Source organism: Cibotium barometz, chromosome 8, assembly GCF_041138505.1.
Source record: "Cibotium barometz isolate CiBa-2024 chromosome 8, ASM4113850v1, whole genome shotgun sequence".
In the NCBI taxonomy this organism is placed as follows: Eukaryota; Viridiplantae; Streptophyta; class Polypodiopsida; order Cyatheales; family Cibotiaceae; genus Cibotium; species Cibotium barometz.
This window is the reverse complement of record NC_141053.1, coordinates 39,263,740-39,290,613: the sequence shown is the minus strand read 5'-3', so window position 1 is coordinate 39,290,613 and position 26,874 is coordinate 39,263,740. Positions and strand designations below refer to the sequence as shown.

Below are 26,874 nucleotides of genomic sequence, written 5' to 3'. Positions count from 1 at the left end.
GAAATGAGGGTTTATGTATTGGAGAGGGAGGCTGCTAACTAAGTCCAGAATTTTCCAGCTTCAGTTTGGCTGAATTTGGACAAGTTTTGGACCAGTTTGGCTCCCTTTTTGATTTGGTTTGATTTAGGAGAGAGAAGATATAAAAATATCCTATTATTTTTGAGTTTTAAACTCATCCAAGCATGTGAAATAGGCGCCGCCTTGAAGGTCTCCCTTTTCCTTACACATGTGTCAAAAATACATGATTACTCCAAAATATCTCATTTTTTTTATTAATACACCATAATTTTTAACTAATAAACCTAGTACTTGGTCAACTCTTCATCTTATCTGGGCACTCATTTTTGGGTATTTTCTTTTGTTCTTTGGATTTATCTTGTCCCAACACTTGGATTAATCTTATTGGTCCATAGGAACCTTAATTGGACCATAATAAAAAAAATCAAAAATCTGGACCCTTAGGCTAAGATCTTCTGAATCAATTTTAATTAATTCCAATTGCACCTTGGAAAATCTATTTTTAATTTCTATTTTAGAAAACATTTTTTTGATATTTGAAGAATTTATTTATCCAAAAATATTCCAATTTTGATTTACCACTCTCTAGATTTTTTATCTCACTAGGCAAAACAAGGAAAAATGATATTTTCTTGTATTCAAAATCATAGAATGATTACAAGGGATTGAAGTAGAGGCTTATTTGATATTCAGGCCGAGGAGGAATCTTACAATACTGTGGAGAAAAAGAGTATGTCTGTGAATGACTGCATTGAAGATCAAGGGTATTGTGGAATCCCTTGCATCTATTGGCATTTCAGTAGATGATGATGATAAGGTGGGAATTTGTCTACGTGGTCTCGGGCCACAATACAAGGCATTCAAGACATCTATTCCGACTCAAGAAAACGTTCCCAATTTCATAGATTTGGTGTCTATGTTGATTATAGAAGAGAAGAGCTTGGGTGAAGACCAACAGCCTTCACAAAACAAAAACAATTCAGAGCAACAGGCCTTCTACACAAGTTCAGGAAGAGGAGGCCGTGGATGCAGCCAAGGAGGTGGCCCAACAAGTAATCAGAATTATGGCCAACAGCAACAACAACAATAGTCCCAGAATTCACAACAACAACAACAACAACAACAGGCAGGTAGAAGAGGCCAATTTAGAGGCAGGGGAGTCAAAGAGGTCGTGGAAATTGGCAAAGGTAGTATAATGATACACGTGGATGCTTTTATTGTGGTAAGCCTGGACATGTGTAGGCAGATTGTTATAAGAAGCAGGCTGACATGCAAAATGGGAAATTGCAGCAAAATAACTATGCATCCTCGAGTAGAAATAATGAGGATAATGAAAGGTTGTTGTTTGTTATGCAGCATGTCATTAATGCCATGTCTGAAAATGTTGAAGCAGCACATAAAGATGATGTATGGTATGTTGATTCAGGAGCTTCAAACCACATGACAAATCATGGGGAGTGGTTCAAGGAGATGAAAAACCTTGAAAGACCAGGTTTTGTGGAAACAGGGGATGACACTGCTCATCCAATTGCCCATGTTGGAGATGTGCCATTGTCTATGCAGGATGGCAAAGTGATGTACCTTGTAGATGTACTTCATGTTCCAAACATAACAAAGAATCTTGTTTCGCAAAAGGCAACAGAGTGGGCAGAATGTTTACAATGAATGTAAACATGCCTGAAGTGAGTGTTGTGATGTTTGCAAATGGTTCAGGAATTATTGTAGACACAGACATTTGGCATAAAAGAATTGCACATGTGAATGTGCAGAGAATGAAGTCTATGCAGACTAAAGGAATTGTGACAGGACTGCCAAAGTTTAAAGTTGAAGGTATGCAGAAAATATGTGAAGCATGCTAATTTGGAAAGCAAACAAAGCATGTATTTCCACGTGATAGAAATGTGAGCAGAAATGCACTAGATGTTATGCATTCAGATGTATGGGGTCCTACGAAGACCATGTCTATGGGAAGCTACAGGTATTATGTGACATTCAGATGTATGGGGTCCTATGAAGACCATGTCTATGGGAGGCTACAGGTATTATGTGACATTTATTGATGACCACACAAGAAAAGTATGGGTATACTTCATGAAGGAGAATGGTGAGGTATTCACTCATTTTTAGAATTTCAGAGTTATGGTTGAAAAGTAAACAGGGAAATATGTAAAGTGCCTAAGGTCAGATGGAGGGGGAGAGTACTTCTCCAATGAGGTCTCTGAATTTTTGAAGAAGAATAGTATTCTGAGACAGTTTACATGTAGATACACACTGCAGCAAAATGGAGTTGCTGAGCAGAAAAACAAGCACATAGCAGAGATTGTGCGAGCATTGATGGGAGAGAAGAATATGCCGCATAGCAATTGGGCTGAGGCTATTTCTACAACAGTTTACATCATGAACAGGACTCCAACTGCAGCCATACATGATGTAACTCTAGAGGAGGGGTTTATTGGCAGAAAACCGGATTTGTCTCATCTGAAAGTCTTTGGATGCATTGCATATGTGCATGTGCCAGATGAGCTGAGAACTAAGCTGGATCCAAAAACTGAAAAATGTGTGTTTATTGGGTATTCCCTTGAGCAAAAGGGATACAGGTGTAATAACCCTACTACACATGAGTTGAGGATAAGCATGGATGTTGTTTTTGATGAGATGAGTAGTTGGTATGCTACTGAAAAAGAAGCTGTTGGGACTGATGTGAGTGGAAATGTGGTTGCACAAAATTCAAGTCAGCAATCACCATCTTTGAGTGGAACAAGAGAGTCCTCATCTAGTGGTTCAGTTGATAAACCATGGAGTGGCAGGCTGCATCATAATATCAGTCTTGCAAATGTGATTAGTACATCACATAAAGGCAAAGGGAAAGTGGTTGAGCCCCTTAGTATGCCTGACATTTCTGCAGGGCATTCTCATGTTGATGGAGAGTCTAGTGGCTCAGAGATGAGCCTTGATGAGGAACTTGGGATACCAGCTATGAGAACACCTGGTGTAAAGAAGGATATGGAAGCCATGAATGCAAAGCTGCGAAGATCTGGGAGAGTGAAGAATCCTGTGCAGAGGTTTACCTATGATGGTTATGTGGTACATCACTATGCATACATGGCAAAAGTTGTACAGGTTGTAGAGCCCACATGCATTGATGAGGCTGTTGGAAATGTGTGTTGGGAGAAAGCTATGGATGAGGAGATGGATGCACTATATGGCAATGAGACTTAGGATTTAGTGCAATCGCCTGAAGGCAAGAAAGCCATTGGATGCAAGTGGGTGTACAAAGTAAAACATAACAGTGATGGAAGCATAAGCAGGTACAAGGCTAGATTGGTAGCCAAAGGATATGCACAGACATATGGCATTGATTATGAGGAAACTTTCAGCCCAGTTGCCAAGATGGCAACAGTGAGAGTTGTGATAGCAGTGGTTGCATCAAAGAAATGGTCTTTACATCAGATGGATGTAAAGAATGCATTCTTGCATGGGGATTTGCAGGAAGAGGTGTATATGTTGTAGCCACCTGGTTATGAGGATGTGAGTCACCCCGAGCATGTTTGCAAGTTGAAGAAAGCCTTGTATGGCTTAAAACAAGCACCAAGAGCATGGTCTGACAAGATTTCTGAATATCTTGTCACTATTGGTAACTATGATGTCTGTTGGACTCGTTGGATAGTATTTTTTGGGCCGAAAATGCATTTCGGACACGTCTAGACCTCTGTTTTTCAGTTCGCAAGAGTTCACGCGGGCATTGCAGGGTAAGTTTTGATTCTCTGAAGAACTCTATTTTTGGAACTGCAGGGAGGGTGATTGGTTGTATAGACATTGTGTGTACTACAAAGAGGTCTCAAAGCTGCCATTGGGTGTATATATGCAAATTGAGGTCACTGGTTGTGATAGTTTGAGAGGTTGTTTGTTATGCAACATGTGGTTAATGTTGTGTTTGAAAATAATGTAGCAGCATGTAAAGATGACGTATGGTATGTTCATTCAGGTGCTTCAAACCACATGACAAGTCATGGTGGGTGGTTCAAGGAAATGAAGAGTCTTGAAAGACTAGGTTTTGTTGAAAAACAGGGGATGACACTGCTCATCCGATTTTCCATGTTGGAGATGTGCTATTGTCTATGCAGGATGGTGAAGTGAAATACCTTGTAGATGTACTTCATGTTCCGAACATTACAAAGAATCAGGTTTCAGTTGGTCAGATGATTGAGCAAGGTTGTTTGTAAAAGGCAACAGAGTGAGGAGAATGTTTACATTGAACATAAATATGCCTGAAGTGAGTGCTGCAATGTTTGTAAATGGTTCAAGAGTTGTTGTAGATACAAACATTTGGCACAAGAGAATTGGGCATGTAAATGTGCAAAGAATGAAGTCTATGCAGACTAAAGAAATTGTGACAAGGCTGCCTAAGTTTAAAGTTGAAGGTATGCAGAAAGTTTGTAAAGCATGTCGATTTGGAAAGCAAACAAAACATGTATTTCCACATGACAAACAAGTGAGCAGGAATGTACTAGATGTTGTGCATTGAGATGTATAGGGTCATGCAAAGACTATGTCTATGGGTGGCTGCAGGTACTACATAACATTCATTGATGACCACACGAGGAAAGTGTGGGTGTACTTCTTGAAGGAGACGAGTGAAGTGTTCACTCATTTTCAGAATTTCAAAGTGATTGACCGAAAAATAGATAGGAAAGCATGTGAAGTGCCTAAGGTCAAATGGAGGGGGAGAATACTTCTCCAATGAGTTCTTTGAATTCTTGCGAAAGAATGGCATTCAGAGACAATTTACATGTAGATATAATCCGTAACAAAATGGAGTTGTTGAGCAAAAAAACAAGCACATTACAGAGATAGCACGAGCATTGATGGGCAGAGAAGAATACGCCGCATAGCTATTGGGTTAAGGCTGTGTCTACAACAGTTTATATCATGAACAGGACTCCTACTACTACAGCCATACTTGATGTAACACCAGAGGAGAAGTTTACTGGTGGTGGTGGCAAGAAACCCAATTTGTCTCACTTGAAAGTTTTTGGATGTATTGCATATGTGCATGTGCTAGATGAGTTGCGTACTAAGCTGGATCTAAAAGCAGAAAAATGTGTGTTTGTATCCCCTTGAGAAAAGGAGATATAGATATTATAATCCTGCTACACATGAATTGAGGGTAAGCATGGATGTTGTATTTGATGAGATGAGTAGCTGGTATGCTACTAAAAAAGATGTTGTTAGGGCTCATGTAAGTGGAAATATGGTTGTACAGAATGCAGGCCAGCAATCAACAAGCATTAAGTGGACCAGGAGAGTCCTCATCCAGCAGTTCTATTGATAGACCATGGAGTGGCAAGTTGTGTTAGAATACCAGTTCCTGAAAATGTAGTTGGTACATCACATAAAGGGAAAGAGAAAGTGGTTGAGCCCCTTGGTATGCCTGATATTTTTGCAAGGCATTCTCTTGTTGATGGAGATTCTAATGGCTCGGGAGATGAGCCTTGATGAGGAGCTTGGGATTTCAGCAATGAGGACACCTGATGTGAATAAGGCTATGGAAGCCATGAATGCAAAGTTATGAAGATCTGAAAAAGTCAAAATCTTGTGGAGAGATTAACTTATGATGGTTATGTGGCACATCACTATGCTTATGTGGTAAAAGTTGTGCAAGTTGTAGAACCCACATGTTTTGATGAGGCTATTGGAAATGTGTGCTGGGAGAAAGTTATGGATGAGGAGATGGATGCATTGTATGGAAATGAGACTTGGGATTTGGTGCCATTGTCTGAAGGCAAGAAAGCTATTGGCTGTAAGTGGGTGTATAAGGTGAAACATAACAGTGATGGTAGCATAAGCAGGTACAAGGCTAGATTGCTAGCCAAAGGATATGTGTAGACACATGGGATTGATTATGAGGAGACATTTGCACCGGTTGCAAAGATGGCAACTGTGAGAGCTGTGATTTTATGGTGGCTATAGCTAAAGGTTGGTTTTTACATCAGATGGATGTAAAAAATGCATTCTTGCATGGTGACTTCTTGCAAGAAAAGTGTATATGGATCAGCCACTAGGTTTTAAGGATACATGTCATCCAGAGTATGTGTGTAGGCTTCGTAAGGCTTTGTATGTGGGCTGAAGCAAGCTCCACGAGCATGGCATGACAAGATTGCTGAGTATCTTGTCACTATTGGTTTTTATATGGCAGATGTAGATCACTCTTTGTATGTGTGCAAGAGTGATAAGGGTATTATTATCATCACCATATATATAGATGATCTTATTGTTGGGGGTGACAACTTGGATGAGATTGAGCATGTGAAAAGTATTCTCAAAAGTAAGTTTGAGATAAAGGACTTGGGAGATCTATGCCACTTTTTGGGAATTGAGGTCATTCGCACACCTGAGGGTATTTGGCTTTGATAGAGACAGTATGCACTAGACATGTTGTCTAAGTATGGGATGGCTGATTGTAAGCCAATCTCGGTGCCATTAGATCAAAATGGCAAGCTTAGTGCGGATGTAGGTTATGTGTTGGAGGATCCCACTATGTACAGGAAGATTGTGGGGGGTTTGATCTATTTCACATCAGCAGGCGAGATTTAAGTTACACTGTTGGCTTAGAGAGCCAATTTATGCATGTTCCACGTAAACCACATCTTGACAGCGTGCGACGCATGCTTTGGTATTTGAGGGTCACTATTAATTATGCATTTTCTTATGTAGCAGGTGTACCATTGGAGCTATATGGGTACACAAATTTAGATTAGGCAGGTAGCATCTCATACAGGAGATCTACAAGTGGATTTATGTTTTCATTGGGGAGTGCTGTTGTGACATGGAGCAACAAGAATCAGCCCACAATTGCCTTGTTGAGTACAAAAATAGAGTACAGAAGAGTTGTGGTGGCAGCATGTGAGGTAGCTTGGTTACGCATCTACTTTGTTGATTTGGGGTTGCATGTGGAGAGAAATGTTATCATATATTGTGACAATCTTAGTAGTATACAGTTGGCCAAGAACTTGGTTTTTCATACGACACGGACGAAACACATTGAGGTACATTACCACTTCATCAGGGAGAGAGTCTTGGAGGCGACATTGACTTGGCCTATGTTAGCACACAAAATCAGGTCGCTAACATCTTCATGAAGGCCATGGGAGCTGAGAAGCTCCATAGATTTTGAGATATACTTGGAGTTCATGAGCTGGAGTTGAGCTTGAGGGAGAGTGTTGAGGTGTGAAGCTCAACATGAGCTGACACTCACAAGGCACCTACATGATCGTTTGACATTTATATCACTGGCGGGTTTGGTAGCTGACATCGACATATCTTCGCCAGAGATTCTACAGATGGACTTCACCAACTAGTCCACATCTACCCACTCGTCTTAATGTGTTCACATTATGGACCGCATGTATATACTCTATTATGTGTGTTAGTCACCTTATCTTCTTTGTAGACCTCTTTTTGTTGTGTGAAGAAGAAGAAGAGTTTTCAACCTCTCACCTTGTGTGTTCTCTTCTAGGGTTTATGTGAGTGTGTGTATGCTTGCAAGAGCTCAAGCTATCTTCTCCCCTACATCTTTTCAAAACCTTCCACAACTTCTCAAACTCCACTATCGTGCTCTCCACCTTAACCTTCTGCGACACAACATCTTCATTGATGACCCTCTCACCTCATCCACCCTCTCCTACCTCATCATCAAACTGCCCTACCAATACCTTAACCTCCTCATCACCTTATTTTTCCAAATCTAGGAATCCTTCGACAACCCACTAACCTCTTCACCTTTCCCATTCACCACATCACCACAAACCTCATCAACTAGGCCACACTTCTAGGTATTGGCATGCCACTAACATCGATGGCACCATTAATCTATCCATCCCCCATGACCTCTACCCCTACCCCTATGACTCTTCTAAATCCATAATGGCCCTCGCCTTCTTGGAGCGGCTCGATTGAACCACAATCTTCTATGCTTACAAGGCACTTCACCCACCACCGAGCTCTACCCCCTTATTCCCCCTTATGGCCTCCTCCTCGTTCTCTACCATTGATGCTAGCACCAACTCAAGATCATTGCCGCCGCCATTGGCATCATCTAGTTTGATGACTCACACATCGCTTTCCCTTATGACATCATATCAAAGAGGCCCACGAGGCTAAAAACTTCTTCTTCTCCAAACTGCTAGCCCGTGACCTTGATAATTACAATGAAAAATCAACAATGGCTGGGATGAGGGCACCGATCCGCCCGTAAGAGCAGATCCCCTTCCTCCCACTCTCCTCCTCAATGTAAGGTCCCTCCCAAGCCATGTATGTGTCTCTTTTAATATAGATTTCAAGAAGGAAAGAGAGTGCACTTAGAGAAGAGTGAGACAATAAGACTAGAAACATTAGGAAAGTGATAGAATACAAATATTAGCTCCAAAAAAAATCCTAAAAGAAATAAGAAGACAAGAATAGTTCTATTAAGAGATAAGTATCTCCAAAAATAGAAATTCGAATTTAGGTGATAGGAGGTCGTATTTAGAGTACTTTTATATATTTAGGATCCATGCACACTAAAAATGTGAAAAAGCAATGCATTTCTAAAGATGACACGTTTGTGGCTATATACATACATTTGTGGCTATATACATACGTTTTTTCCTATTCTACTCACGTTAGCTTGTAGACTAGATATGTTCCGGTTCTTTTGAGTGGTAACATGATTATATTCTGAGTTTTGATCAGAGAGTTATGGTTAAAACAATTCGCTAGTTCTGTCAAAGCCTCTACACAGGGAAATTGTAAGAATGTAGCTAGTAGCCACAAGGTGATTCTAGACCTTAAGATGCATATATCCCTTCATTCTTATCTAATCTCTTGGAAAAGAAAGCTAGCTTGCTATGACCTTTATGAGGAAGAGACTACTACTCCATAGCTTTTCTTTTAAAGAAAGAATAGTATGACGTAACCCTACAAGAAAAGGCTACTTTGCCATAGACTTTTGAAAGAGAGAAAAGTCAAAGTACGAATAAGAGGAGATAAAGCTTGGGGATGATTGGATGATTTCAATCGTAATAGAAGGTATTAGAAGACTCTCTATTCTTATATATCAAGTTTTGAAACTTTTATTAACGAGAAAAAACAACGATAAACGATAAATTTCTATAAGGTATATATATATTTTATTTTTCGATTATATATCATTCTTAGGGGTTGAGGTATGGCCCCGGCTTCTCTATTAATTGTTGTTAATAGTGATCTATTTGATTGATTTAAAGTTTTTATTCTTTTAAACATCATATGTCTTAACAAAGAATGCCTTATCGCAATCTCAAGTTGAAATGTTAAAATCTTTATGAAAGGGTTGTTTTCTTAAGAAGATAATGTGGATTCTAGTCCTATGGTTTAGTTGAGTAAATGGATTGTTATCTTGGTTAAATTAAGGTACAGGTACAACTTCTCTCTGCCTTGACGCTACCCCATTCTTGTGCTTGTGTAGACGAACGACGAAGACGTTAGTAAGGCCCGAAGTTGGCCAATGGTATCCCTCATACCATTGGGAGAATGAGGTTCATCTCGATTGAGGCGAGTGAATGTGATGCTATCTAGTTTTGAGAGCCCAGGCTAGTGTGGTGAATAAGCCCACCCTAGTGCGTAGACATCCCTCTGAGGGGTGGGAGGATCAAGCGACGGAGCCTGAGAGGGTGACAGGCTGGCTTGAGTCCTCGCCAGCATGCCTGACGATGTGTATGGTCCCGTAGGATTTTGCCCAACATGTAGAGGCTGGAAGGCCGAATTCTAGATCATGGATAGTATAAAGAAAAAGAATAAGATAGCCGATTTGGCTTGTATCGAATTGATTCTTGTATAAACTTTTTTTCTATAAATCTTATCTTTGGCATTATTGTACTGTGGAAAAAGGTTGTTTTAACGAACCTTTGAAAAGGACCTTAATTAAGGAACATGTTTATTTATGTCAAACAATGTGGTAGGATTAATTAGAAAATAAATTGATACGTGAGTAGGGTGGAAAGTGGGAGGATGGAATGCCCTGATGGTACCATCCTACAGACGGGTGGATCCGATTAGTCGGATAGCTTTCCAACAGATTAAGTGAAATTCCTACGCTAGATAAATAAGTTCTCGGGCAACTCTATTCTAGAAGACCAGGCCAGTGACTGTGCCTTGCATGGATGAGAAAAAAAGCGTTGTCTCTAGGAATCAAGATTAGTGGTTGCCCAAATTATGATCAATTACCCTATGGGTGATTTGATTTTTAGAAGACCACACTCCCCCTACAAGATAGGACTAGGTCTTACCTACAAATCGTATCCTTGAATCTATGCATGGTCAAGGTGTCGACGAGTAAGAAACTTTCACCAAGTTAATACTTAGTAGACTATCTTAAGTGTTTTCCCTATTTTAGAGACCCTCGTCCCCTCCGCGTGGCCTCCTTCGAGGCGCTGGCAGAGTAGAAGTAGTAGCCTCTCGTGCACCAGGATTCCCACTCGAGGCCTCGCGCCCACGAATATCCGGACAAGAGACTAGCCCGGCGGTTCCTCCGAAACCGAACCCAGAAAAATTTCCCTCGCCCGAAAGGCACGGGCGATTCCATACTAGGAAATTCATACGGGTCAAGACCTTAACTAACCAATCTGATCCGATCGAACCCGTAGGTCGCATGGCCAGATCAAGGAAGTGACTTGCACTTGGTTCATAGAAATCACCGCTTTTTTCTTTCTTAAGCGAGGCACACCCGCCGTCGCTGATTCTTTTCCATAGAACAAGAATCTTCTAGAGACTTATTCTAACTAGCGTAACTTGACGTATCTGACTGTATCACAAGAATCCACTAATCCAGCCTAACCCCAACTGGCCCATGGGTTAGCCAACCGCCCACAGAACAAGAATCTTCTAGAGACTTATTCTAACTAGCGTAACTTGACGTATCTGACTGTATCACAAGAATCCACCAATCCAGCCTAACCCCAACTGGCCCATGGGTTAGCCAACCACTGTATTGGTGGAATCCCTTTATATAAAAATTAAGTTATGTTTTGTCTCGAGTACCCCAAGGAAAAGAGTTCCCAAGCCCCCTAGCCGAAGCTTCAAGCAAAATTCAAGGTAGTCACACACCACTTACACACCCAATATGAAATTACCTTTTTCACAGATTCGGCTATCTTTAAAGCAATCTTTTAATGAAACCATAGTATTACTGATCATAATCCTCCAAAATATCCAGTCCGTTGTTCTACAAAAATGTCATCCAGACTCTTTATTGAAGACCAGCTAGTCAACCAATGAGATCCAATCTTAAATTCCAGTTCACATAAATAATTCCTTTTGAGTCCATCCATATCTTCTTTGACACGCATGGGTGTCCTAGCAACCGTGAGCCCGTGCAGCATTACTTGGTCAGAACCCTCTAGGATCTTACTTAGGTGTCCTAGCACTTCACTCAGGGATCACTTCGTTGGTCCTCGCCCATCGTACCCAGGGATTTTATATTCACGTGATCGCAAAATTTTTTTTGTTAATAACATGTGTGAACATGTTATTAACATGTTCACAAAAAAGCCGGTGGCAAGCGACCTAGTAACCGGGAAAAATCCCGCCGGGCTTTTGATATACCCAGCGGGCCCGTCGGGCTTTTGCTTTGCCCGACGAGTCCCTGCGGGGTCGTCACATATCCCGGCGGGGTACATTTTTCTATATATATGGGCCCGGGGGGCCCTTTGGGATTTCATTGCTGACAGCATACACAGGTAATAAAAAACTTGTGTGTGTGTGTGTGTGTGTTTGTGTATGTGGGTGTGTTCGTGCGGGTAGCCGCCCACTGTCGCAATGCGCGGCAAGATGTGGGTGGTCCGCCACACGAGGGATGTGTGTGTGGGTGAGTTCGTGCGGGCAGCCGCCCATTGTCGCAATGCGCGGTAGGATTTGGGTGGCCCGCCACACGACTGGTGTGTGTGTGTAAGGCCATTCTTCGGAATGGTGCTTACCCTGGGGCACTTAGTCGGTAACGTGGCTAGTCTGTGTCCTATGGTAAGTATGGCACGCCGTAGCGGTACTAGTCGGTAACGCGGCAAGCATAGTATCGTTATGGCGATGTCACCTTCCCTTCCCTTCCCTTTGTCAAATGCGGACATATGGTCGGTAACGCGGCCAGTGTATGTTCGTATCCTATTGGTATTCCCATAGAATCGGGCGGCATTTTGTCGTTAACACGGCAAGTTGGTGTCGTCCGCTAGTGCATAAAATATTTTTTGCATATTGCGACATTTGATCGTTAACGCGGTCGAAAAAGTGTCGTAAATTTGCTTGCGTATTTCGGCATATGATCGTTAACGCGGTCAAATAAATGTCGTAAATTTGTTTGATTTGACTTGTATTGTTTTTATTGTGTTTGATCCATGCGATACTTGGTTGCTAACGCGGCATTAGTATTTCATGGATCAAAGTTTACATCATATTGTCTAACCGTTTTATTTTATAATATCGTGATTCGTAACTCGAAAAATATGAATCTCTCTCTTCTTACCCCCCTCTCTCTCATGATACACTTCACAACTCTTTCTCTATCTCTCTCATGATTCACTTCACAACACGATAGATGTGTAGATAATGATTTTTTTTATTTCTCTTAAAATATACATAATTCTTAATAATTTCTTTTTTCTCCCTCTATTTACTTAAAAATTAAAACAATACATTATTTTTCTCTTTAGGAACTCCCAAAAACATTAAAAATGTGATTTAATGTTTCTTCTCTCTATCTGTCACAACTCTCTCTTCCTCTCCTCTCTCTCTCTCTCTCATGATACACTTCACAATTCTCTCTCTCTCTCGCAATGATACACTTCACAACTCTTTCTCTCTCTCTCTCTCATGATACACTTCACATCTCTCTCTATCACGATAGGTATGTAGATGAGGAGTGCTTTAGGATTACAAAACATTATTTTTCTCTCTCTAGGAACTCACAAAACTATAAAAAATATCATTTAATGTTTCCTCTCTCTATCTGTCACACCTCTCTCTCTTCCTCCCCCTCTCTCTCTCTCTCTCATTCGATAATGTATACACTTCGTAAGTAATAATGCGCTTGTTGCGGTTGTCTCACGTTCGATAATGTATTGCATGATGTTGAGTTCAGTAATGTTTGATATATTCTGTTTTTGTTTGATCATTGATAAGTAATGATACACTTATTGCTGTTTTCTCACGTTTGATGATGTATTGGATGATATTGAGTTCATTAAAATTATTTGATATTCCGTTTTTGTATGAACATTGACGATATTGATATACTTGTTGCTGTTCTCTCACGTCTGCTTGATGTTTATTTCAGTAATGTTTGATATTTTGTTTTTTTATGTTTAGTGTTATTTGCTAGATTTACGAAGACGATCAACATGCTTTCTCCCGAAGAGCGCAAAATTGTTCTGCGAGCAATTCGCGTTGAAGCGGTCATCACAGTATCACAATGTACTGATGATGTCGTCAAGAAGATCAATGAGTCTGAGATACTCATGCGAGATCTCATAGACCAAATATGGGAAAATGCACAGCGTCGGCTTCAAAGCGCAGGCAACGCTGAGCTGCTAGATAGATAGAAGATAGCAGATTTCAACCATCAGCACATAACACGAACCATTTTGGGGAGCATGCGAGTAGCGTGCAGTGATCTAAGAGATGCTGCCCCGCCTGAAGCCAACATGCAACGTCTACAGTTATGGGACGTTGTATGGAGCGAGCAAAGGGCCAAGAGCAAGCGCATGAAGGCGTTGGATGCAGAGTCCCTCCCCAAAAGAGTGCGAATTGCCCAGGACGTCGCTGCAACTTCCAGTCAGGCAGATGCAAGTGGTACAGGTGTCATTAATCGTACCATCTACAATTCTATGTGCACACATCTTATTGGCATCCCGCACGAAGCTCTTCACGAAGGACGAACAATTGGCTCCGGTGTGTTTGGAACAGTAAAAGAGTATGCAATTAAAGGTATATCATTTTTACCGGAGCACATCACTTTTTGCGGAAAGCACTACAAAGGAGAAGGCAGCGCGAAGTTCGAGAGCTTCCAGGTAGAGCAGGGTATGCAAGTGCTACATCCATCGATTGTCCGATGCATTGCCTTTACAAAAGAGGCTCCTTGGATCACAATTTTCCCGTACTATAATGGCGGCGTTCTTGGTGATACTCTTCTGAAGGTTCCCTTTAGATTCAGTGAGTTCACCAGAGCCATTTTTCGTTTGGATCGAGGATGGAGACAACCCCCGCCTGATAATATCCCTTTAGGTCATCTAGAACTTTCAAAAATAAAAGAGGTAGTAATAAATATGCCACATATTATGCATGCCCTGGTGGAAGGTGTAGCGGCAGCACATATGGCAGGTATTGTACATACCGACCTACATCCTTTTAATGTAGTGTTGGATTATACAAAAGAGCTAAAGCCACGCATAGGTCTTATCGATTGGGGGTTGCTGCTGAGAGCGCCCAAAAAATGGGTGTCTCTCAATTTTGTTTTTGAAGCAGACAAGAACCCGGAGAAGGTGGCACAGGCAGTCTCCTACGCAGACAGAGAGCGAAATAAACGGCCGTGGATTGCCCCAGAGCTTTATGATCCATTTTTGGCAGATGCATACACTCCTGCATCTGATGTTTTTGCCTTGGGATATTTATTACAAACTTTATATGACTTTTGGAAGAAAGTGCAAGAGTTGTGGATGGATAATAGTTCCCATGACAAAGTTACCATGGATACTATTATTCATAGAGTCAAAAATTGGATGTTTCTGCCTAATCGCGATGAGCGAAAATCAATTTTGCAAGTAGTTGAATTTTTTAGGTCACTAAATACTGACCCTACGAGGGCACAACGTCCTCTTGTAGAGCTATCGGTGGCATTCACCCCGACTTTGTAATGATACAGTATCAAGAGATGAAGTTTCAGGAATTTGAGAATTTGATGTGTCCAATGTTTCAAAATTTTGTTTCTCTCTTCATTGAGTCTTTGCAATATCTCTCTCCTCTTCTGGTGTTTAAGTTTATGTTTTCTCTTCAAAATTTGATGTGTGAGTATTGTTTGAAGTGTTTTTGGAGTCGTGGATATTTCTCATCGAGTCTTTGCAATACATATCTCCTCTTGTTGTGTTTGACTTCAAGATTTTGAGAGCAATGGTCAATTTATCTTACGTTGATCTTTACAGTTCATTAAAATCTTAAAGTCGTTTACGTTCATGCAGATATGGAGCAGGCGCAAGCGAACGAGCATCAGGAGTTAGCCAAGAAGGCATACGAGAGAATGAAGGCCCTTGCACATGGCCTGACAGCCCGCGAAGCTACAAGAACAGCGTGCAGATTATCGAAATGGACAAATCCAACTTATGCCCAATGGAAAGACATAAACAAACGGGTAACCACAGAGATGATAAAGGCAATATGGCCATGTCCAGATGGCGAGATAAAGAAGGGAAGATGGAAGATTTCTTGTTGCACTCACAATGATATCAAAACTAATGCCGAGCGCATTTTCTTGGAGGTGTACGGCCGTCCTCTCCATAACGCCGACGCTCCACTGTATTTTGCTAAAATGCTATATGCTCACTTTATACTGGAAACTCCAGTGGACTTCGCCTCCAGAGAGGCCACTGTCAACACCCACGACATACGTGAAGAGACAGTTACATTCACAAGAGAAGAACTTGCTCTCATGGTGGAGGGCGCCGGACTGGAGTTAAACCAGGTCAAAGAAAGCTTAGGGGCACAGCTAGCAGAGAAGGAGAAAGAAGCTGACCGATTAACTCAAGCGTCAACTCCTCCCCTGGCCAATAGAGGAATTCAAGAGCAGCTAACAAAGATCAGCCAAGACGTGCAGAGCATCTCTTCACGTATTGCTCCTGTGCGCCAAGGAAACCACATCTCTCATTTTTTGATACATCCTGATCTTGTGGGAGTTTCTGCTGAGGCTACAAGTTCCTCCACCCCCCAATGTCTTGTATGTTACAAAGTATTCGATGGGTGGAGCGGCCAGTATATACTACCATGTGGACACTACTACCACTTAATATGTTTAGTGAGACAAATGCAAAATACTTCCACATGTGCATTGTGCAATGTCCCAATAAATCAAGGTATTTATACAGTGTTCGGTATGGCTAGCGAATATAAACCACCAGGACCTTTAGATGCAACTCCTAGTGCAATTCGCAATTTATTTCAAGATGAGAGCTAAGAAAAACAAATTCTACTTTTGTATTGATAATTTCTCCAAATATGATCATTTGTACAAGTACTTTTTATTAAATTAATGAAGTGACTTCTTCCTCTATGTGAGTATCTTGCTCCAAAATTCTTTCACCGTTTACTCTCTCGTCTGCTAAATTAAGCTCATCTAAGTCAATGTCTAAATTGTCTTCTATCTCAAGGGTGGTGCACAACGTACGTCCAACATCAAAGTTCTCGTCTACTACATCTTCACAATTGTACATCCATCTGGGCATATCTTCTTCATACTCTTCGTTTTCGATGTCTCGCAAGATCTTTTCATTGCAGTACATGTAAACAAGTTTATCTGCTCGATCTGCAAGAAGTTTATCTGCTCGATCTGCAAGAAGTCGATTGCAAGCATATAACAATGAATACACAAATGAAAAAACAACAAATCACTCACGTATAACTACTTCGAAACTATCATGCACATTGCACCCCCAATGAAGGATGCCTTTTGTACCCAATTAAGGATACTTTACACAATCAAAGATCTATGCTTGCCCAATACTCTAGTATAGGACAATAGACCTTCTCTAACATTCACAAAAAAAAATCAAAGATCTATGCTTGCCCAATACTCTAGTATAGGACAATAGACCCTTGTCTACTCTAAACTATATCAAGTATCAAGAACCAATACAAGCCCCTAAGTAGGACTCTTGGCTCCATCAAACCATTCATAAAGCAGAATGAGGTAGATTACGTACGTGGCTCAAATGCAAAGCTGAATGACTCCAAATTTGTCCCTAAATCTCCGCAAGTATTAGCTACGAACCACACCCTGCCCCCAGTTCAAAGAACTAAGGACGAGTGGCCCAATAGCCTTAGGAGTGCCTACAAGGAAAGACGACATCCCCTAAAATAAGGACGTTCTTCCCAAGAGGACACTTCTAGCAACTCGAGAGCTCTACAAGTACTTTGAGGAGAGATATCACGCCCCCAAAACAAGGACTATCTTCCCAAAAGTTTTACGATGGGTGTCGGGCAGTGTTTATATACAGAATAATACCCCGTCGGTGTTTTTTGTTTTCCCCGGCGGGCCCGCTGGGCTTTTACCTTTGTCGGCGGGCCCGCCGGGAAAACCTCATACCCCGGCGGGCCCGCCGGGAATGGTAGAAGCCCGGAGGTGTTACTGGAATAGTGGGTTCCGGCAGGTCATTTCTCAGGTCATGTGAATATACAATGTGATCACAAGTTTTAATATGTTAACAATAGGTTTTGTTAACGTGATCACGAAATTGTGAAGACGTTAATGAAATCCCTGATCGTACCGGAAGCGCACCATTTAAACCATACGAAGGCTGGTCAAGACCTTGGCAGGCTTTGCCCACGAGCGACGTCCTTTGATGACTTCCCGCCAGTTGTTTCACAAATCTCTCCTAAGTTAAATCATAATCAAATACTTTCTCCAGCATTCTGGTGTAAAATAGTCCTTTAAAAATAGAGTTTCTATGGAAGTAAGAATTTCCCGTTGAGTTTGATTCTTCAAAATCTTTTTTCTCACAATCCAGATTTTCTAATAAAAATCACGAATCTCATATCAGGATAATCTACCCATCAAATTTAATGAAGTTCCAACTCATTTCTCGATGAATTCGGTCTAAGGAAAACTTCTCTAATTCAACCGGTAGTCTATTCTTCGTATCAAAGATTTGAAATTGGTCACGAGATTTTGCTTGATTTAGATTCAAGAGATGGACAAGTATCTTACTAGCCCACCATACTCATAGTTGTGGTCTAACCATAAATTACTCGATTTAATCCTAACTTTGATTCCTAAGGATTTTTTTTTCTAATTAACAGAAAATTTAATGGTGACTTTCAACCGTAATAAGGAAAATTTCTAACTTTATGAAAATTCATTGTTTCTTGGCCACAATAGAATTAAAAAAATAGTTCTATTCGAGAATAACGAGACTTGATAAAAATAACTCTTCTTCCAATAATACAATTGTGAGTATATATCATTTTATTGATTTATCCGCATAGAAATATCTAAAATATTCTTTTATGCATAAATGTTTTAATGGAGAAAAGATAAATTTTTGTTATATTTATTTTTATATGTACATGCATAAAAGTTTAGATGAAAAAAATAGAGATTTCATGATATTTTGTGTACAAATATTTTAAATATTAAAAGAATTTTTTTTATTATATTTCAAAATAGATATATTCATAGTATGTATATACATGGATACTTTTAATTATTTATCAAAAGATAAATTTTTATCATATTTTTAATTTAAAAAAATACATAAATTAATTTGGTATCAAAAAGAGAAAGTCTCGCGATATTCTGCATAGATAATTTAGGGCATGTGAATGCTTAGGTCCAAATGAAAAAAAAAGAATATTTTTCTATGTGAATATTCTAAATAAATGAGGTATGCATATTCACAACAACAAGGATCATTGAAAAAAGAAATATCCTTGTTGAATTCTATTATTTACAAATAAAATTATTTAAGTTTTGTTATGTCCAAGAAAGAATGAATTTTCATAATTTTGGATTTTTACCCTTATAGTTAGAAATCACAGTTAATTTATTAGATAAATGGAGAAAAATATTCATGAAATAAATCCAAGATTAAATCCGAGTAATTCAGGGCTAGACCATGACCACATGAGAAAGGCGGATCAGTAAGATACCTGCCCATCTCTTGAATCAGAAATTAAACCAAGTCTTGTGACCATTTCCATTTCTTCAGTACAAAGAATGGATACCCGGCTGACTTAGAAAAGTTTTCCCTAAGACCCAAAATTGTCAAGAAATAGGTTAGAAATTCGTTGTAATTGATGAGTAGATCACCGAGATACGAGATTCGTCATTTTCATTAAGAAAGTCTGGGTTTTGGAAAAGAGGATCTTGTGAAATCAACTCAATGGAAAATTCTTACTTGCATAGATACTTTGTTTTTGTAAAGGATTATCTTACGCTAGAATGCTGGAGGAAGCATTTGGCTTATTATTAAACTAAAGAGAGTTAACATCGCAACAGTTGGCGAGGAGTCATCGAAAGACGTCTCTTGCAGTAAAGCTTGCCAAGGTCTTGAGCCTCGGTATGGTTGAAAATGGTACGCTTCCGGTATGATGGGCGAGGGTCATCGAAGCAGTCCTTGAGTGAAGTACTAGGACATCTAAAGAGGATCCTAGAGAGTTCTGACCAGGCAATGCACGAGCTCGCGACTGCTAGGATACCCACACGTATGTCGAGGAAGATATTCATGGATTGGCGAAAAATTATTTAAGTGAACTGAAAACTTGAAATTGGATCTCATTGGTTGACTAGCTGGTCTTCAAAACGGAGAGTTCGGATGACAATTTGATTGTAAAATGAGGAGTCTTGATGAAGTCCCATTATGTTGTATGGAAAGATTAGGTGAAAGATGGATTACTTATTGCATATAAAGATGAGGGAATACATAGAAAGATGGATTACTTATTGCATATAAAGATGAGGGAATACATAGAAAGAGAAAGCACATGATTGCCCCATACATAGTGTCTAAGTAAATATTGGCAAGCACATCATTGGCATTGTCAACACATTCTTGGTGCAAAGGTTGTTTCTTTGGGCCTGCATCTTCAAGATGTGTAAGCATTATCCTTGGTGGTGGTCAACAAAACATACCGAAAGTGATGATATCATGGCTTTACACAAGGAAATTGCTCTGCCACCCGCCCCCACACAACACCATGCTTCCTTACTCACGTAAGGGAAAGAGCGGTGAGTTTTACGTGGGGCACTAAATATGATACAATGGGCTCAACCAGAGTGTGATAAAAAAACCATCCTTTGGTATAATTTTTACGACTCAAATTGGAAAAAACCAGTTATAATGTTGTGTAGCCTTGAATTTAAAGATCCAGATTTTTGAAGTTTTAGTTATAAAACCATTAATTTATATGCATTTTTTCAATAAAAAACGATTGGGTTTGAAGGCCATCCTTTTTTTCACTGGTTTAAAAAAAAGTTTATTTATGACACTCGGTGGTTGCTACACGCGTTTGTTTGTGTATTTTAAGAATAAAATAATTTGATTGTAACGTGGCGGGTCTGAACACACGCACTTCGACTTTTTCCACAACGTAGCCACCGACGTGTGCTGGGCTCTTTTGACGGCTTCCGAGATACTGCTCGTGTCCCGCTCTCGTTGAAATGGTTTTACAAAGCAATCCCTATATAAGGGAGTCTTCGTCGATGAGCTTCTCAAATCCACGCTTCATTCCATTCTACTCGATCTGCTTCTTTCTTCTACTTCTGCAACAAGTTCTGTACTAGAAGCCTACTGTTAAGAGCGTCTAATCTTAGCTAAGGCCATCGTAAGCTTTGTAGCTATTAGCACACTTTCGCATAATTTGTTGTACAGTTTTTAGCTTACCTCAGATATGGCTGAAAAGGTTCACCCTTTGGATCCGTCTCATCCTTCAGCACCACCCTTCTCCAGCTCATCATCCACTACTCCCAGCTCTGTGGCCATCCACATGCCTGATCAGAAGATTAACAAAGACCAACAGCAAGGCCTTCTCCCTGCTGATGATCAAGTGTACAGGCAGAAGGACTTCATCTACAAGACGCCCATGCCATTGCCTCCTAATCATCCCAGCTATAGGGCTGGCCGCCGACGCGGCCGCCGATCCTGCTGCTGCTGCTGCCTTGCGTGGGTCTGCTCAATTCTGGCACTAATTATCATCGTATTAGGAGTAGCAGCTCTTGTTCTGTACTTAGTCTTGCAGCCCAAAACCCCTCAATTCTCAGTCACGGGCGCCACCATCTCTGCCTTCAATCTCACCACACAGCCAACCCAAGCATCGAATACTAGCCCCGGTGTCTCTCTCTACTTGAACGCAGATGTCACATTTGCTGTGCAGGCCGAAAACCCCAACAAGAAAATTGGCATCTACTACGACCAAGTGGACGTAACGCTCTTCTACCAAGGTGCCCAGATCGGCCAAGGCTCGATTCTGGCGTTCTACCAAGGCCACAAGAACACCACCCTGCTCGACCTCCAAATGAAGGGGCAGGACATTGCCTTGACGTCTGCCATCGGATCGGCCTTGCAAACGAGCCTCAAGAGCGATAGCAGCAGCATCTCGTTGGACGCCAAGACCATAGCCCAAGTCAGGATTAAGGTCGGCAGCTGGAAATCAAGGGACTCCAAATTCGAAGTGGATTGCAATGTGGAGATCAGTAACCCGGCCGCTGGAAACGCCCGCCTCCTCTCCAAGAATTGCAGCTTCACAGTCAAAAGTCTTGTGCTTTAGGAGACACTTCACCTCATGCCGTCCATGTGGTGGTATGAAACCTGTCTTTTGCAAAGGCATCACAGCATTTCATTATTATACCAAGCTTAGTTTAGTTAAACTACCTTTTGTAGGAATATATTGTTTGATAATTCTTTTATAAAAAAAATCAGTATACATTTTCCTAGCACCTTCTTGGCTTGCCACACTTGTTGATACAAATGGGACACCCATGATCAAGGCCATTCAAAAACCTAACATGACATGAAACGCATTGACACAAAAGAAATAGTACATGTGCCTTTTGAGGGGCTTTCGGCATCATTCTAGGATGGACTCTTCTTTAGGCTATTAGGGAGTATAATGGTCCTTGTGAGACTGGTCATGTGTTGAGACACTTCACTGGACCAACGATCCACGAAGTAGAATGCTATACCTTGCACATATTTCTTTGATAACTATAAAGAGCTCCTAATCCACTTTAGCAAGCACTGTTTCTTGACTCCTTTTTTTGGTAGCTTCAAGGTGCCATTCTTCTCATTTGCCTCCTACTATCTGCAATTCTCTTGCATGTGGCTAGGCTTGTCGAGTAAAAAGCAAGGGTTTACCAAAGTCCTTCCTCGTAACTTTCTTTGTGCTTACTTAGAAACCAAAATCAAATCCATCTCTAGCCTTCTGACATATCTCCATCTCCATGAGCATGGCATTAAACTCTAGAGAGGAGGAGTCCTCACTTGAGGTTTTAATGAGGTGACCAAGCTATCATACTTCTAGGCAAGATCCTAATGCCCTTATGTGGTTGAACTCCACTTGACTTGTTAATGTCAATCATCGCCGTCTATTGATCTCATAGATCCTTAATCTGCATAATGAATTGCTTGGTTGCTTCTCCATCAAAAAGTCTGCCTGCTGATGCTAGCTGGTTCTCAAGGTTTTGAATCCTTCATTGATTTATCGTTCCATATAAATTTCAAAGAATCATCCATGCATCATCTATTGTCACAAAGAATCAATGGCTTTGGTGATGATGGCACACAAAGCATCTTCTCCCCCATGCTCGAGTAAGAGGTGGATCTTGTGGTGTTGTTTGAGGGTGCTTGCAAGATGAGGTTATCTAGTTTCATGTAGTGGGCGCCCTTGGCTTTAGCTGGAAAACAGGCATTTTTTCAAGAAGAATAGCCAATCTCTCATAGTTAGCCAAGGAGTTTCACTTCAAGGTCTTCTAATGAAACATCATATGCAAAGTTTGGCACCTAAAACTATAATCTAATCGAATATCCAATAATTGCAAATGCCCTTTTCTTTGGGAACCAGGTTTGTATACAGGCCCTGTCCTAGGTTTAGACAGGTACAGTGAATGTGAGTGAATTACCTATAACTTTTATATTATTACTCATATGATGTTCCCACTTTGCATATCACAAATACAAATAACATAGAGCTTAACTTGATTTATCGAGTAATTTTTGATGTGTTCTACTATTTTCTATATTATTTAGAATTGTTAAAAAACATACTATTTTATCCTCCCACCACATCTACCATTTAAAATGCTCAAATTGTATGGATCTAGTGATGATTAGATTGGGAAAGATTAGTATAATGTGGGTATAAGGTAAAATTACAAATCTAACGGTTGGATTTTTGTAGATTTACTTTGGAAAATTTATTATGACTGTTAGAGGCCCATTAAATCAATAGTAATTTAATTTTAGAAAATAAATATTGAATCTTTCAATCTAAAAACTCAAGGGATCAATACTCTTGTTGCCATGAATTTATTAAAAAAAATGGGCTTGATTTGAGTATGGGAAGGTCCATTTTCAATCCTCCCAAGTGAAAATTCCCATATTGTGTCCACTCTCCCCTTTTCAAGTCTAAAACCAATCCTAGTTAGGTTTGGAAATCTAGGCTTGGTAAACTTCACAGCTTAGGTTTCATTCGATGTGTGAGGCTTGGGTAGGCACAAATCTTATATATGCATGCCACTTTATGTCCACATGAGTATCGAGAGGATCCACATAAGCAGCTTGCTACCTCAGCTTGCCACCTCCACCCTCCATGTCAACATGGTCAACCTAGTTGACTCCCCACCTCATCATCCTAGTTATCATTAATGCCACATCATCTTGCCACCTTTGCATACCACCTCGCACTTGGTGACATGGCATACCACATCATGGAATTGCCACATCAACCATAATAGTGCCACATGTCAAGAGAATGCCACGTGTCATGCACGCATGTGACACGTGGCACCTCCTTCCCACCTCTCCTCTTTTTTCAAAAACATATTTTTGAAAAAGTTAATTTAGTAATTTAGAGAAATAAAAAAAGTTAATTTAGTAATTTATATATCTAGTAATGATAAATATTTAAACTTGTTAATAAATATTATTATTAATATTGATTTTTAAGTGGATAATAGTTTATCTTTAATTATCTTTATGTTTATCTTAGTCATCCAATCAATCTTAGATAGGAAATCCAATGAGATTTGAAGTGGATAACCTATTTTTCCTATATAATCACACATCTCTAGTACTATCTCACACTTATCTCTAGTACTATCCCATCATTGAGCCTTTATAATATTTTCTCTCTTAGCTTCCTTGAGAATGGGTTCTCAAAGTCGTAGGAGTCGAAAACTTGATAGGACTCATCCACCAAGTTCAAGAGGAGGAGAGGAGAAGGGTAGCTCGTGAGAGAAAGAGAGAGTGGAGAGCACGTCAACGAGCAACACCTTCCATTGGCGATGATCCAAGCCTTGCTCCTCCTCTTCCACTTCCTCTCCCTTCGCCCTCTTCCCCCCCACTATCCCTTAGTTTAGATAATCCACATGAACCCGCCCTTCCTGAGTCCTCTCTTCTACAAGAACCCACCCCCTCCTTTGGGCGCCCTTCGTGTGGATAGGAAATAACTATCAAAGTCAGGGGCACATCGTCGTGCCCATGCAATCTTCCATTCCTATTTCAAAGACCTCACGCCTTCATCAGGCATGTGTGCTTGATGCTTTGATTGATCTGCCCAACATGGCCAACTGCAGGGCGCTTTCTGACATTGGAGGTTGAAGAGAGAGGAGAGCTGGCATGGCGGTGCTACAAAGTGTTCGTCATTCCTATATAGTTAACAAGAAGAGAAACTCTGCGGGCGGATGCTTTGGTTGCTCGACGGGCCATTGTGGCAGCCATAAGTAGCTCCCAAATGAAGGGTAAGGTTAGTGCCACATCTCGCATCCTTTCCATAGCACCACACGCACTTAGAGTTGGGTCTATTAGACGACAAAGTTTAGATGCCAATGAGGTTGGTGCTTTGTGGGCGAGTAGTGGTCGTGTAGCTAGGCAGCATGATCGCCTACTAGATGAAACCACTTGATAGAAAGTTTTTGGGAGGAGAATTGTCGTGCCTCACCAGTTTTCAAGAAAGCTTTGCGTAAGAGAGTGACAAGAGGTTCATTGAGCACGGTGCTTGCTTTCTTGAAATGACCCAAACTGAGTTGTATTCTAAGTTTTTTAGGAGATTGTGGGATCAGACGTGTCCAGCGATGGGTTTGGTCGGATGGTTGTTGCGCACAGTTCAAGTCATCACGACAATTCTATTGGCTCTACAGGTAGTACTTATGGTTTTCTTACATTTACAATTAAACTAAATTCACTAGAACATCTTAAAGAAAACAATAACTAAGACTATCTTTTATGGATTTATAGGTGGCACACATGCCCTTGGTTGCTGGCGATGCTCAAGACCAAGGAAGCATAAACCTGACGAATGAGCAACTAGTTGCAAGTGACGATGCAACTGAGGTATGCCCTTACTTCTTAGTTGTAAAGCAAATTATTTTTTGTATCATTTCACGCTTCCTAACTTCTGTATTGACATGTTGAGAGACTGCTTTTGAAGTGGACAAGTTTACTATGCGCGTAGGAGGAACGCGGCCAAAGTCAGAGGGTCGAGATGCATCCCTTTGGCACTACATACCTGCCCTCAGGGCCGACATAGTGCGGGTTTTTCATTTAGAATATGCAGAGATCGCCTATGCCGAGCTCCTAAAATGTAAAGCACTTAGTGCAGTCTTGTCGGAGAACCCCTTAGCCTCGAACATAAATAAATGTATTTTGGTAGCTAGGGAAGCTGCCTTGTATTGCTTCACGGGCAACCATCACGGCTCAGTTTTAGGCCATTGTGCCCTTTCTCAGGCTCAAGGAATCAATGAGCCGAGTGATGTATTCCAAAGCTTAGGCCAGAAACCAGCCTCTAGAACTCTCTCTCCTGAGCTCTTCCAAGAGCTTATTAAAAAGATGTAATGCAAACTTCTCTTCCAAGTTTAATAAAATTTTTTTGTTGTGCATTGTAAGTTGTGATTTTTCCTGGCATACTTGTGATATACCATTTCAAGCCTCGCAATTTTAAGATTTTGTTCATGTGTTCATAGAAAAAATTGTTTAGGATTTATTTTAATTGAGATCATGATTAAAAAAAGTAATCGATATTGGGTTAGAGCGGTATGAAAAAATATTGTATTTATAGATGTAAACACACTCACATATATGTATATATATATGTACATATATGTATATATATACATATATATATGTGTGTGTGTGTGTACCTATATATATATAAGATTCTGGGGCTATTGAATGATATATATATATACATATATATACATATATATATATAAAAGATGTATAGGATATATATATATATAAGACATAAGATATTATAAGATTTTAAGGCTATTATCAGATATATATACATATATATAATATTTTATATAAATATATAAGATTTTAGGGCTGTTAGGGCACCTAAAGGGTCTTATGAGCCTCACCAGACCATGTGATATCAAAAAAAAAAAAAAAAACCATGTGCGCTACGGCGCGTAAATCGACATTTTGACCTTGTCAAAGTGCCGATTAACGCGCCGTAGCGCACATGGCAATTTTTTTTATTTATTTTTTATTTTTTTGGCCTTGAGGCTCATAAGGCACTCTATAAGGGTCTCTAGGTGCATTTATAGGATCTACCTTTTTTGTATATATAAATAAACATATATATATATATATGTATATGTATATATATTTGCATATGTATATATATGTGTGTATATATGTTTGTGTGTATATATATATATATATATGTGTGTGTGTGTGTGCACCTATATATATATATATAAGATTCTGGGGCTATTGAAAGATATATATATATATATAAAAGATATATAGGATATATATACATAAGACATAAGATATTATAAGATTTTAAGGCTATTATAAGATATATATATATATAAATATAAATAATATCTTATATAAATATGTAAGATTTGGGGCTGTTAGGGCACCT

At 40.1% G+C, this 26,874-nt stretch overlaps 1 protein-coding gene and 1 long non-coding RNA gene across 2 annotated transcripts; both read left to right on the top strand.

The window, feature by feature from the left end:
• The first annotated feature begins 20,487 nt into the window (after window positions 1–20,487).
• Window positions 20,488–21,718, top strand: LOC147636243 (NDR1/HIN1-like protein 10). Its single transcript, XM_086801676.1, has one exon. The coding sequence runs from the start codon at window positions 20,674–20,676 to the stop codon at window positions 21,547–21,549; it is 876 nt and encodes a 291-aa protein (XP_086657802.1). The 5' UTR covers window positions 20,488–20,673; the 3' UTR covers window positions 21,550–21,718.
• Window positions 21,719–24,701: 2,983 nt separating this feature from the next.
• LOC147636242 (uncharacterized) lies at window positions 24,702–25,818 on the top strand. Its single transcript, XR_015266396.1, has 3 exons — window positions 24,702–25,138; window positions 25,236–25,331; window positions 25,429–25,818. It is a non-coding gene; the product is annotated as an uncharacterized LOC147636242 (long non-coding RNA).
• Window positions 25,819–26,874: the final 1,056 nt, after the last annotated feature.

Excerpts from the sequence above, each read along its gene's own strand:
- LOC147636243 (XM_086801676.1), top strand. The coding sequence starts at position 20,674 with ATGGCTGAAAAGGTTCACCCTTTGGATCCGTCTCATCCTTCAGCACCA.